At 47.8% G+C, this 12,855-nt stretch overlaps 1 protein-coding gene across 2 annotated transcripts in view; it reads left to right on the top strand.

Moving 5' to 3' along the window:
- Nucleotides 1-8,201: 8,201 nt before the first annotated feature.
- Nucleotides 8,202-12,855, top strand: part of TTLL11 (tubulin tyrosine ligase like 11) — a 40,163-nt gene continuing 35,509 nt past the window's right edge. Inside the window, exon 1 of one of the 2 annotated variants that reach the window (XM_072985167.2) lies at nucleotides 8,202-8,964. In XM_072985167.2, the coding sequence (XP_072841268.2) occupies nucleotides 8,359-8,964 (606 nt within the window). In that variant the 5' untranslated portion in view covers nucleotides 8,202-8,358. The remainder of the gene's footprint in view (nucleotides 8,965-12,855) is intronic. The other variant, XM_072985166.2, reaches the window with a different exon arrangement.

Raw genomic sequence — 12,855 nt, 5'->3', positions numbered from 1 at the left:
AGTTCTGGAATGCCTGCAAGATTGCAATTGTGCCTTTCAGGACGAGTTCTGGAATGCCTGCAAGATTGCAATTGTGCCTTTCAGGACGAGTTCTGGAATGCCTGCAAGATTGCAATTGTGCCTTTCAGGACGAGTTCTGGAATGCCTGCAAGATTGCAATTGTGCCTTTCAGGACGAGTTCTGGAATGCCTGCAAGATTGCAATTGTGCCTTTCAGGACGAGTTCTGGAATGCCTGCAAGATTGCAATTGTGCCTTCAGGACAAGTTACTTGTAGGAAGAAGCATAAAATTTAAAATAGGCTGTTTTTTGGGGGGGGGTTGTGGACCCTGGGGATCCATCCTTGAAAATCACTCTGAACTGAGGACTGAAAGACGTTATCCGCCTATACAGGTTTGCTGGGTGGGTCTGAGCTGCAGAGATCATCCTCTGCAGGTTAGTCCTCTGTCTTCATCTTACTCAGTCTTTGACATCTTGTAGGAATTTTATGGGTACCAACGTTCAAGGTCTCAGCTCTCTCACATCAAGGCCCCCCTTGTCCGTATTCTCTCTCTCCCCCCCTCTCTCTGGACTATGATAATCTTTCATGCAAATAGACCCAGAGATATATGCCATCCTATAATTTATTCATCCCGCCCCTAATAGGGCCTTTTGCTTTACATATGCTAATACATTAATTCCCCGGGAATCCTCAACTGCCAGGTTTGGTACTTCTGTTCTGCAAACATTTTGTTCCTTTTTAATCATCTTCTCTTTGCTGGATTCTTTGGAGAAAAGCCAGGGGGAGGAAGGAGAGCGTGAGAGATAGGGTGGGGATACCTTATGGGTACCTTTTCAATTTTTGTCTGCTAGGCACACAGGCCTTATTTAAAGTTAAAATCGAACCTACCAAACCGAAAACGAACTCTGTCGGGGTTGGCTTGTGAGCGTTATTGCGCTAAACAAGAAAAGGTGAGAGGCATAGCGCTGTGCTTCCCCTCTGTTCAGCAGGAGACAGAAGTGTTCCCCTTTTGCAAATCCAGAATATCTGGGAAAAAAGCTTTCCATCCCCTTGTTTTGTGCTTTAAACACACGATTTTGCCCCTGAAATTTGCATCTGTCCTTGAGACGTGACAGCTTCTAGCCCAGTCTCCTGACTGTAAAAAGGTGGAGGAATGAGTCAATCAATAAGACAAGCAACCGGCTTGTTTTAACTCCCACGTTGCATCTTCCCTTTGGTCTTTTTGAGTGAGGAAGCTGCCTTATCCTTTAACTGCTGCTAAAGGTGACCGCGGGCATCTGGAAACATTACTCTTGAGTGTCTGGTGGGATTTCTTGTGATACAGGAGGGGTTGAAGGAGGGCAACCTTTTCAAAGCCCCCCCCAAGGAATAAAATCTTCTCTTACCTCCCTCCTTTTGGCCCAGCCCTCGCCCCTGTTTCTCTGGTTGTGTTGTGCGTGTGTTCAGAAAGTGTCGCACTGCAGAGCTAAACTCTTATTAATTGTCATTCTCTGTACTCGGCCGGGGTGACAAGGGTGATGATGAAGATGGTGCTCAAAAGGGCAGCACCCGTTATTCTAATGCTGCAAACTCCAGGGGTCTGATTGACCGGCACATGAGTTTTATACATCACCTCTCAGAGGCATACTATATTGATCTGAGAGGGGCAGGTGTTTGGGCAAAAGCGGGAGGGGGATGAGGACGAAAATCAGATGCAAAAAGGATCCCTTGCAGCAACTATATTATTAATTGGTTTAAAATGTATTTTTTTTTCAATGGTATGTGTCCATCTCCATTTGCTTCTATTTTAGATCATTGTTGCTGGCCTTTTTGCATTGCCGTATTTTAATATTTTGACATTATTTGGGTGATTTGGGGGTGTGTGTTTTAAAATCCGTGATATTTAAGACCTTTCCGTTCTTTAAATTTGTTAAACTTATATACCACCGGATCAGCGCTGAGCGGTTAACCGTCAAAACCATAAAGCGAAGGGGAATCATGTTAACAGTAACAATAAGAGACATAACATAAATAAAATCAAATCTGTTTGGCAAATCAGCATTAAAGGCAAAACAAGACAAAGGGACGAACTCCTGCAGACAAGGGCTTCTAGTAAGTAGCCGCCGCGCTTTATGCTATTAAAACTGCTTTTAATTCACTTACACTTTAATGTTAGAGTTTGTGCACTTTTTGAAGCAATGACTATGTGCACTTTTAAAAAAAAAGAAATCTTTCCCCCCGCTGTCTTGAGACCCAGTGGTGTGGAAAAAGTGGATTTTATTATTATTTTTTTTAAAAAATAAGTTTGCCATTAACTCTCCTGGTGGAACTATAAGCACAGCAGATGGAGGGGCCACTGTTTGAGAGAGAAATTCAGAAAGAGAGAGAGAGAGAGAATGGGGGGGGGCAGTCTAATGTGCTCATGGCCTCTGAGATTTGTGACCTGGCGCTTCTCGGTCAGCATCCCCAAGCGTTATGCTCCTTTCTCCCTTCCACCCACATCCCACCATGAACAGCAGTCTTTGTGTGTGTGTGTGTTTTTGCTGGTGAGTTTTGCTTCCGCCGCCCACCTCCTTCACGGCTGGCCAGTTCCAGCGTTCTTTCGCAAAGAGGCCTTGGCATTGAATAAATGTCACCCCCAATTAAACCTCCTTCCCTCACCTTCTGTCACATAGGCGTCCCCGCCGGGACAGGCTGGCAACGCTTTGTAAGAGCACATGTAGGTTGCCCCCAGCATGCCTCCCGGTAACATAAACACTGGCTCATTTTCCTTCCCCCCCCCCATCGAGATGCGTAATTGCACCACGAATCCACGTTTACCGTGTGGGTTTTTATCTAGCCTAAGCATTTATGTTATCCCAATCAAGCCTGCGGAGAACCTTCCTGCCTATAATTTAAGTTGTGGTTACCTGGAAAGAGCCAATAGCTATTTCTGATCCTCAAAAAGAGGCCCCAAAAAAATGGGATCCAGAGGCTTCTTGGGGGAGTCCCCCATTTTTTTAAAAGTGTGGCGCTTTAAAGGTGCAGGAAAGCGGAGTGTCTCTCCCTCAGAGCTACCACCTGCCCGACCTACACCACCCCATCCTTGAAGTTCACGGAGGGGGGGACCCCAAGGGGATACACGTAGTTGGGCCTGTGAGCCTCTTCTCCACCTTTATTTAATTATTTGATGGTTTGATTCCCCCCCCCCCCCGTTTTATTGCTTAGCCTGCTGCTGCTGTTGTTGCCTTCTTGAAATTTGAGTTTGTCTTTGCGATGCAGTTGGGTTATAGGGCTGGGCGGTATGCTTTCCTTTCTCTTTGGGTGTTTTTATTTTATTTGTATAATTTTACTTGTACATTCTGTTTGTAATCTGCCCAGAGTACAAACGGAACAGGCGAGGTAGAAATTTAGCAAAGAGAGACTTAAATAAAGCTAGGAGACTGTTGGAATGTGGGGGCTTTTCAGTGGGAGCCCGGAAAAATTGCATTTTGGATCATGTACTCTCTCTCTCCTGGAGGAATATTTTTTCCTCCATCCTAATTTGCTCCTGGTTTGATCTTGCACAGCAGTTCTAGGAGTGAGGAACCCATATATCTTGGACTACAATGCCAATCAACCCCAGCCACCATGGCTGCCAAAGAGTCACCAAGGATGGGAGCTAGTGGCTTCTATTGATGAATGTTTGGGAGGAGGTGGTGTATAAAAATATGGCAGAGCCAAAAGAGTATGAAATGCTGGATGGATGGATGGATGGATGGATGGATGGATGGATGGATGGATGGATGGATGGATGGATGGATGGATGGATGGATGGATAGATAGATAGATAGATAGATAGATAGATAGATAGATAGATAGATAGATAGATAGATAGATAGATAGGTAGGTAGGTAGGTAGGTAGGTAGGTAGATAGATAGATAGATAGATAGATAGATAGATAGATAGATAGATAGATAGATAGATAGATAGATAGATAGATAGATAGATAGATAGATAGATAGATAGATAGATAGATAGATAGATAGATAGATAGATAGATAGATAGGAAAACCTATAACAGTCACAGCTGGGTGATACCCTTACCAGGACCAATACAGGTTTTAAGTACCCCAAAGTTCTCCATTGGGTCAGATGTTTTAAAAAGTGGGGTACAGGACGGGGCAAGAAAGTTTTAGGGGCCTGGGTATCTGAAGCAATTCAAATTCATTCACATAAATGTTTTATTCTTATGGATCAACAAAGCCTTCTTAGTGTCTATTTTTAACATGTCTGTTGCAGATTGTAAAGGAAAGGTTTAGAAAGAGGCGGGCTACTTCTGTTTCTCATAGTGTTCTGCTCTTTAAAAAAGTTTGCAATTTTACTCCGTTTCCTACTTAAGAGGGGTGTTCCTGACCCTTGCTGTGGATGTTCCCACCACGACTGGTTTATTGGCGCCCGGAGACTTCCTTGATTTGGCCCTGACAGGCATCACCCGGGTCCCGCTGCTCTGGACGCTTGGAGAAAACATTTCAATGGTTCTCTCTCTCTCTCTCTCTCTCTCTCTCTCTCTCTCTCTCTCTCTCCCCCCCCCCCCCCCCCCCAGAGTTCTCCTTTCCCTAGGCACATTCCAGGGGTGGAACAAAGCAGTCTGCACCGGTTGCAGCCCATCGAACCACACAGGGGTCACTGGCCAAGCGTGGCTGCCCACCAGCTTCCTGATTTTGCTGACTACCTGGAATGGTAAGAACAGGGCGGTGTGGATGGCGGGAGAAGGCCAGTCTCTCGTAAACCACAATAGGGGGCTTAGTCGGATCCTGGCTTGCTGAGATAGATACCTGGCAGGGGAGTGGGTCAGAAGACCCAGTATTGCATAGCCCACACCTCCCTGGGATCACCCCAACCTCTCCAGAAAGAGAAGAACAGCAGTCCTGTGATGTAAAACCTCCCTATATATATATTTCCCCCCTTTCTTCTGGTGCTTCAAATTCATTTGAGCGGACAATCCTGCCTTCTCCTCTGCTGCTGTCACTCCCCCCCCCGGCCGCCAGCTGATCATGCTGCAACTTCTTCCTTCCCTCTCAGCACATGAGTGGTAGGTAGAGCGTGCGGGCCTCACATCTTTCTGTCTGGAAGCCCCTCATTTATCTCACCAGGAAACGGAAGAGTTTTATTCACGTGGCTCGGCACGAAATCCCCCACGCATCGAGTCTCTCCAGCTCCTGAATCCGGGGGAAAAAGGGAATCAAAGCAAGCAGCTCCAGGGCAGCTGAAATCATGAAAGGGTCAAGATGGAGGGGGATCCCCCCAAGGTCATCCAGTCCACCCCCTGCCCCAAACAAGGATCAAATGGGTCTTCGTTTTGTTTCGTGTTTGGGAAGTCGTTGGGAGGCTGGAACGGGAACATTTATTTCCGATACACCATCAGAAGTCCCCGTACTCTTTAATATTCAGATATGTATCCATGGGAGAGATGGGAAGGGTCCCTAGCAATGAACTCAGTAAAAAAAAAAGTCTATGTGGAAGGAGATTTTTTTCCCCCATGCCTTTTTCTTTCCAGTCTTGAGTGGGGTATTTGGCAATGCAAAATGGAGACTTTATCCAAACGAATGGATAGTGCAACAGTAGACATGGTCTAGAGGGGCGGGGTATAAATTTAATAAATAAATAAAATAAATAAATAAACAGATGGCTGACATTCGGGCAGCATTGACTGAAGCCGTTGCTTAGCATAGCAAGTCACAACTTGAGTAGGCCCATTGGCTCCTCGGTGTGCCTCACTGATTCAGGGAGCCTACTGAAAAATGACATGAAGGATTAATGTTTAAAAATAACTTTCCAAGCCCTACTTCCACACAGTATCCTCGGTGCTGCGTTTCGCCCAAGCTGCGGCTTCTGAACTGACATCAAGGGCAGCCCCACGTAGAGCGCATTACAGTAGCCCAGTCGAACCTGGTGTGGACAGTGCAAGCGTGCACCGCCTTGTAGGCCTTCCAGAGCTTTTCAACCTCAAACTCAAGAACCAGATTTTTTCCCCAAAAAAGCATGTGTGTGTATACCTGCGCATGTGCGAGACCGTAATTCTGTTTTTTTTTTTTTTTTGCAATACCACCAGCGCCATCTGCAGGCCTTAACTGCTCATGTTCCCGAATCCCAGGCATGGAAACAACCACACCCCATTAGGAATCTTGTAGCACGCTTGAGGCCTATAACATTTTATTTAATGCTAAGCTTTTGTGAGGTTGTGGCACCCCTTTGCCTCTAAAATGGCGCTGCTGTCTGCGGACGCTTAGGCCGGATAAAACGTTTGTGTCTTTAAGGTGTCACAACGAGGCTGTGACACCTTCAAATCCAATTGCAACGAGCAGTGTACCCCTGGAAGAAGGGAATGGGAATCCGCTTCTGAGTATTCGCTACCTGGAAAACCCTGGAAAGGTGCGCAATAAGTCAAAATTGACTTGACAGCACACAATTATTATTAGCAGTCGGTAGATAATACACAAGCTTTGGAAATATTTTCTTTTGAGTGTTTATTTTTTCTCCTAAGAAGATATTGCTATTTTCCAACCTCTTACTGATCAATGCAAGTTTATTTTAAAATTTAATCATTTAGCTGATGGAAATCGCTCTTTATATTTACAAATGCAAATACTATGTCATTCTGAGCAAAAAACCCACCTCGCTTTTGAGGCCAGTTGGTTAATCTTCTGGAGGTCAAGAGGTGTAAACTTCCTGGTCCTCCCAATGCTGCTGGACTACAGATCCCATCAGCAGAGTTGGGAGTGCGTGGAAATTGTAGATCACCATCTGGGAAATTATGCCCTGGTCCTGGACCAGCCCGGCCCACACAGCCTGGACCACAGTCATTGGCCAGGACCTGACCATGTGACACTCAGCCAATCAGATGGCCAGGGAGCCAAAGATGTTCCAGAAGAGGCCAAGGGGGTGGTTCTTCGAGGAAGGGAAAGGGGCCACCACCTGTGAGGCCCTGGGGTTGTGTTTAGGTCCAAGCGGGGTGTGTGTGTGTGTGATGCTTTAAATGCTAAAAAAGGACAGATTTATTTTTGTCTTGCATTCAATGGAAAGATTCTCCAACCCTGTTTATCTGTTTTATTTTTTGTGTGTCATGGTTACTGATGAAGTCAATTTCCAGTGCTAATACAAACTTCTTAGGTTTTTAGCCCAGCTTCTGGGATGTCATTTTTAAAGTGAAACAAGACACCGGCTAGGGCCAAAACTCTGAGCTGCTGACACACACTCTCACACACATCTTATGATTTTACAAAGCGGTTGAATTCTCATTGGCCTCAGCGGTGGTTTTTTTGTTTTAACAGGCCGAGTGGCTGAATTTGGATTTTATATATCCTTCCTGCTGCATTTCTTTGCATTTTAGGATTTTTCCATCATCATCACCGCAATCATCATCTCAAAATGTCCCCCATCTGTCCTTGGCTGGAGATTTTTGTGGCTCCCAAAGAACCTGTCCTCAACTCTGCTTGGAAGAAAGGAAGGAAAGATGGGAGGAAGGAAGGAAGGAAGGAAGGAAGGAAGGAAGGAAGGAAGGAAGGAAGGAAGGAAGGAAGGAAGGAAGGAAGGAAGGAAGGAAAAGAGAAGGAAGGAAGGAAAAGAGAAGGAAGGAAGGAAGGAAAAGAGAAGGAAGGAAGGAAGGAAGGAAGGAAGGAAAAGAGAAGGAAGGAAGGAAAAGAGAAGGAAGGAAGGAAGGAAGGAAGGAAAAGAGAAGGAAGGAAGGAAGGAAAAGAGAAGGAAGGAAGGAAGGAAGGAAGGAAGGAAGGAAGGAAGGAAAAGAGAAGGAAGGAAGGAAAAGAGAAGGAAGGAAGGAAGGAAGGAAGGAAGGAAGGAAGGAAAAGAGAAGGAAGGAAGGAAGGAAGGAAGGAAGGAAGGAAGGAAAAGAGAAGGAAGGAAGGAAAAGAGAAGGAAGGAAGGAAGGAAGGAAGGAAGGAAGGAAGGAAAAGAGAAGGAAGGAAGGAAGGAAGGAAGGAAGGAAGGAAGGAAGGAAAAGAGAAGGAAGGAAGGAAGGAAAAGAGAAGGAAGGAAGGAAGGAAGGAAGGAAAAGAGAAGGAAGGAAGGAAGGAAAAGAGAAGGAAGGAAGGAAGGAAGGAAGGAAGGAAGGAAGGAAAAGAGAAGGAAGGAAGGAAGCAAGGAAGGAAGGAAAAGAGAAGGAAGGAAGGAAGGAAGGAAGAAAGGAAAAGAGAAGGAAGGAAGGAAGGAAGGAAGGAAGGAAGGAAGGAAGGAAAAGAGAAGGAAGGAAGGAAGGAAAAGAGAAGGAAGGAAGGAAGGAAGGAAGGAAGGAAATGGGAAGGAAAGGGAAAGGAAAAGGGAGGGAGGGAGGAAAGGGTGTCTCCCCCCCCCCAGAGGGTCGAGGGAAGGTTTCTGGGCAGCTCCCCCCCCTTCCAGGTCGTGATGGAGCAGAGCGAGGGTGGGGGGGCAGAGGCGGCGACGGAGGCGGGGCCTGCGGGAGTGACGTCACCGGGCTGCGCCGCCGCGTCGCCTTCGCCGGGGCAACGGAGGCCGCGGCGGGCCGGCACGCGGAGGGGCGCCCCCTCCTCTCCCTCTCCTTGGCGGGGAGCATGCTCAGTGGCGGCGGCGGCGGCGGCCATGGCGAGGGCGGCGCGCCTGCCTTCCTCGGGCGGCGGGGGTGCCCGTTGCCTCCCCGAGGGCGGCGGCGGCGGCGGGGGAGGCGAGGAGCGGGGCGCGGAGGGGGGGGCGCCCTCGCCGCCGGAAGGACCGGCCGCCTCCCCGCGGAGAAGGGCCGGCGCCGGGGCGGGCTGGGGGAGGCCGCGGGGCTCGGCCGGGCGCCGGCAAGCGCCCTCCGCCGCCTCGGGAGCCAAGGAGCGCGGAGGGCCGGGCCCGGGGAGGAGGAAGAAGGGCCTGCCGGCGGCCCCCGGAGCCTCCCTCCCGCCGCCGCCGCCGCCCCCGCCGAGGCGCCCGGTCACGGTGGACAGCTCCAAGGCGCGCACCTCCCTGGAGGCCCTCAAGCTCAGCCTGAGGCAGCTCGGGTGGAAGGAGGTGAGGGCGCGCCCGGCCGGGGAAGGAGGGGAGGGGATCACAAACCCCATCATCCCCCCACCCCCCAGCCCAAGCAGGAGCAGCTCTTCCTCCCCCCCCCCAAATAACACCTCCTGGATGGATGGGATCACAACCCCCATCATCCCCTGTCCCCCAGCCCAAGAAGGAGCAGCTCTTCCTCCCCCCCCCAAATAACACCTCCTGGATGGATGGGATCACAACCCCCATCATCCCCTGCCCCCCAGCCCAAGAAGGAGCAGTTCATCCTCCCCCCCCCAAATAACACCTCCTGGATGGATGGGATCACAACCCCCATCATCCCCTGCCCCCCAGCCCAAGAAGGAGCAGCTCATCCTCCCCCCCCCAAATAACACCTCCTGGATGGATGGGATCACAACCCCCATCATCCCCTGCCCCCCAGCCCAAGAAGGAGCAGCTCATCCTCCCCCCCAAATAACACCTCCTGGATGGATGGGATCACAACCCCCATCATCCCCTGCCCCCCAGCCCAAGAAGGAGCAGCTCTTCCTCCCCCCCCCAAATAACATCTCCTGGATGGATGGGATCACAACCCCCATCATGCCCCATCTCTCCAGGCCCCCCTCCAGGCAGGTCAACCTACAACGCCCAAGCATCTCCCCTCCCCACCCCAGGGGACCACAAGCCTCATCATCCCTTATGGGCCACAGGAGTAGATCAACACCCTTGGATGGGGGTGGACCACAGCTCCTATCATCCACTTCCTCTGCCCTCCCCCACAGCCAAGCCACTCAGGGGTCACTCAAGGATCCTTTTAGCAAGAGCCCCTCCCAGGCAAGATGGGGTGTCCCCCCTCCCTCCCCCGGGCCCTGATCTTCGTCCAGGGGCAACTTTGTAGGGTTGGGGAAGACCTCCAGACCTTGAGCAAATCAACCCCCCCCCATCTTTTGCTTCTGCTGTGACCTATGCCATTAGAGGGAATTTGTGGGTGTCAGTCCTCCAAAAAAGGAACTTGTGTGATTTTTCTTGTAGAACAAGTCATTGTTTTGAGTAACTTTTCAAGTATGTTGGCATTTTTTAGCAAAGTCTTAAACCTTTATGCTGTTGTGTTTTCTTGACTTCTAATGTTTTTTTTTCCAATGAGGAGATTAAAATATGTAGCAGAACAGGGCTACGCTAACAGTAACTATTGAATGAGGAACTTGTAACCAGACTGGGGGATACCCAGGATTTCATAGGATGATGTTAAGGAAACCGAACTGTGTGGTGTACATACACCTAATACAATGCCTTTGTGATGTCACTGTAAGGTTTCTTGTTATTAGGAGCGAATGACAACCTTGAAATCCTACTACTACAGTGGTGCCTCGCTAGACGACAATGATCCGTTCCACTGAAACCGCTGTTTAGCGAAATCATCGTCTAGCGAAAAGCATTTCCCCATTGGAATGCATTGAAACCTGTTTAATGCGTTCCAATGGGGAAGAATCGTCATTGTCTAGCGAAAATCGGCCATAGGAAAGCCACTTTGCGAACCATCGATCAGCTGTTTCAATCGCTGTCTTGCGAAGCTTAGGTCCCGAAAACACCCGTTTTGCGAGCGCGGAGGGAGCTGTCAAAATCGTCGTCTAGCGAAAATCAGTTTGCGCAGCAGGGACCAAACATTGTCCACCGAAATTCCCCCATAGGAATCACTGTTTTGCGAATCACTATAGCAATCGCAAAAAGTCAATGTCTAGCGAAAAAACTTTCATACGAGGTAACTGTCTAGCGAGGCACCACTGTACTATTTAAATAAGCCCCAAATTCCATCTCTGTGTCACCAACTACTGACTCTAACATTTTGTACCTCTATGGAGCCTGTGGCTCTTTTAAACCTCTCACTTTTAACATCTCTCATTGGCTCTCACAGTAGAAGGCAGGGCCAAACCCCCTATCTCCAGATCTATGAAACTTATAGAAACTTATGCAGTGTTAAACTACAGTTCTCAGCATCCCCAGTAACTCGTTCACTGGCCTTACTAAGAGAGATTAACACTGTCACTAAAAATAAGCACCTATTTTTGACACTTTGTAAACTGTAAGTTATTCCTATTGTTTTCTTCCTCTTTGTTTTTGCTGTGCACGTGTTGGATATTGATTGCATTATCCAGTGACATGATTGCGTGATATCCCTGCTAGAATAACAAAAAATAATGATTGTTTCTTTGTTAAATAACATCCAGTGATTAATTTAAGCAGACTTCCACTGCTATTGTCGATCTTCTAGGCTCTGAACCATGTTTATCTCTTTGTGGATTATCTAGAGTAGAAGAAAGGTGGACTGTAAAATAGCTAATTCTCACTTCTGTGATGCATTATCAATGTTAAGTGGTTCTCTTCTCATTGAACTCAATAGGAAAAGACGTGCCTGTAAAGACGATGTTATGATTTAACTGGGATTTAATCAAGACATTGTGGAGGGAAACTGACGCAGAAGCAGCAAATGAGAGAGAAAAAAGAAGAGGCTGCTTTCCAAACGAGAGAGGGAGTGTTTTGAGATGCTATTTCGCTTCCATCTTACTTCTGGCTTTGATGCCAGCGATATTTTTGGATTGATTTGCTTTTTCTTTTTTTAAGAAAAGAACTTTAATCCCGCCCTGCAGTTTTTAGAAGGAAAAGGGTGGGTGGTGGAAACGAGGTCACCTAAAAATTGGATTTCACATGAACACGATCTGCGTGTTGCTGGCTGACTTGGGTGAAATCATTTGCAAAGGGGATGCCAGAAGTCAAGCTGAGAATCATGTATGTCGGTGTTAAATCAGAACAGGTGATGCTCCCGGAAAAGTCTGCCGAACAAATCCTTTTGGAACACGAATGACACCTTTGTCTGCCATGGGTTGTATTTTGTTTTTTGCATAATATCAAGGAATTTACATAATTAGCTCAGGAAGCAGAAGGCCCGTGAAAAGTTCACTGTGTGTTCTGCTCGGCTTGGAGCCGGAGTGAGGTTTAAGCTTTGGCCTGGAAGGGGAGCCGTTGCTTCCGCTGTTTTTGATTTAAGGAACCTCATCGTAAGGCGAAAGCCAAGCACCGTCTTTTTTTAGGCTGGTTGTGGTGCTCCTTTCTGTGTTTATCACCAGATTCATGCATCCCACGCATTTCATGAGTAAACAGCGTGCAACTGCGGGAACAGAGGATTAGTTTTTATTTCTTTTTGTTTCTTTTTTTTTCAAACCATGTGTATAGACCTTTTTTTGGTAGACAAATAAATCATTAATACTCTTTTCATATTTTGGATTCTGGGGTAGGATGAGTAAGGATAGCACTATGAAGCACCGCAACTAACAGCAGTGGTTTAAAAAAAAAAAACCAAACCAATTCCCGTATTTTTCCATGTATAAGATGCCCCCATGTATAACCCCCACACACACTTTTCTAACACAAAATTAAGAAATCTAAGCCCCTGCCCCCCACGCATGGAGCTCGCTCCCCCAACCCCAAAAAGGTTGGGGACTGCTGCTCTAAAGCATACGGGGAACCACGAATGGCCATCTATTTTTACCTGTGACCATCTTGGTTGGATAGTTTTCTAAAAAGGTTGAAACGTTCCCCCACCCAGACTTAACTTCATTAGCTTCAATTACAATCTGCTGGCATTTCTGTTCTCCTCCTGTTTTGCTTTCAGCCCCCCCCTCCGTGAAATGTTCTTCCTTCACCCTGACCCAGGACCCTTTATTTAACATGAGATTTTAAACAGGTTGCATGCCCTTGGTTTAAAGATCAGCGCGCCGGGATTGCCACGCATGATATTTTAATGCCAGCTTCCACAGAAAGCAAGAGTAGTGTTGTAAGTGTCAGGACTGAGACAAATGGGGGTGGAGGTTGGAGGCCATTCCCAGGAGGGAGCCCCATTGAAATCAGTGGGGCCTC

The sequence above is a fragment of the Pogona vitticeps genome, chromosome ZW-PAR, assembly GCF_051106095.1.
Source record: "Pogona vitticeps strain Pit_001003342236 chromosome ZW-PAR, PviZW2.1, whole genome shotgun sequence".
Taxonomy (NCBI): Eukaryota; Metazoa; Chordata; class Lepidosauria; order Squamata; family Agamidae; genus Pogona; species Pogona vitticeps.
Note: the sequence above shows the minus strand (reverse complement) of the source record. Positions and strands in the feature narration are given on the sequence as shown.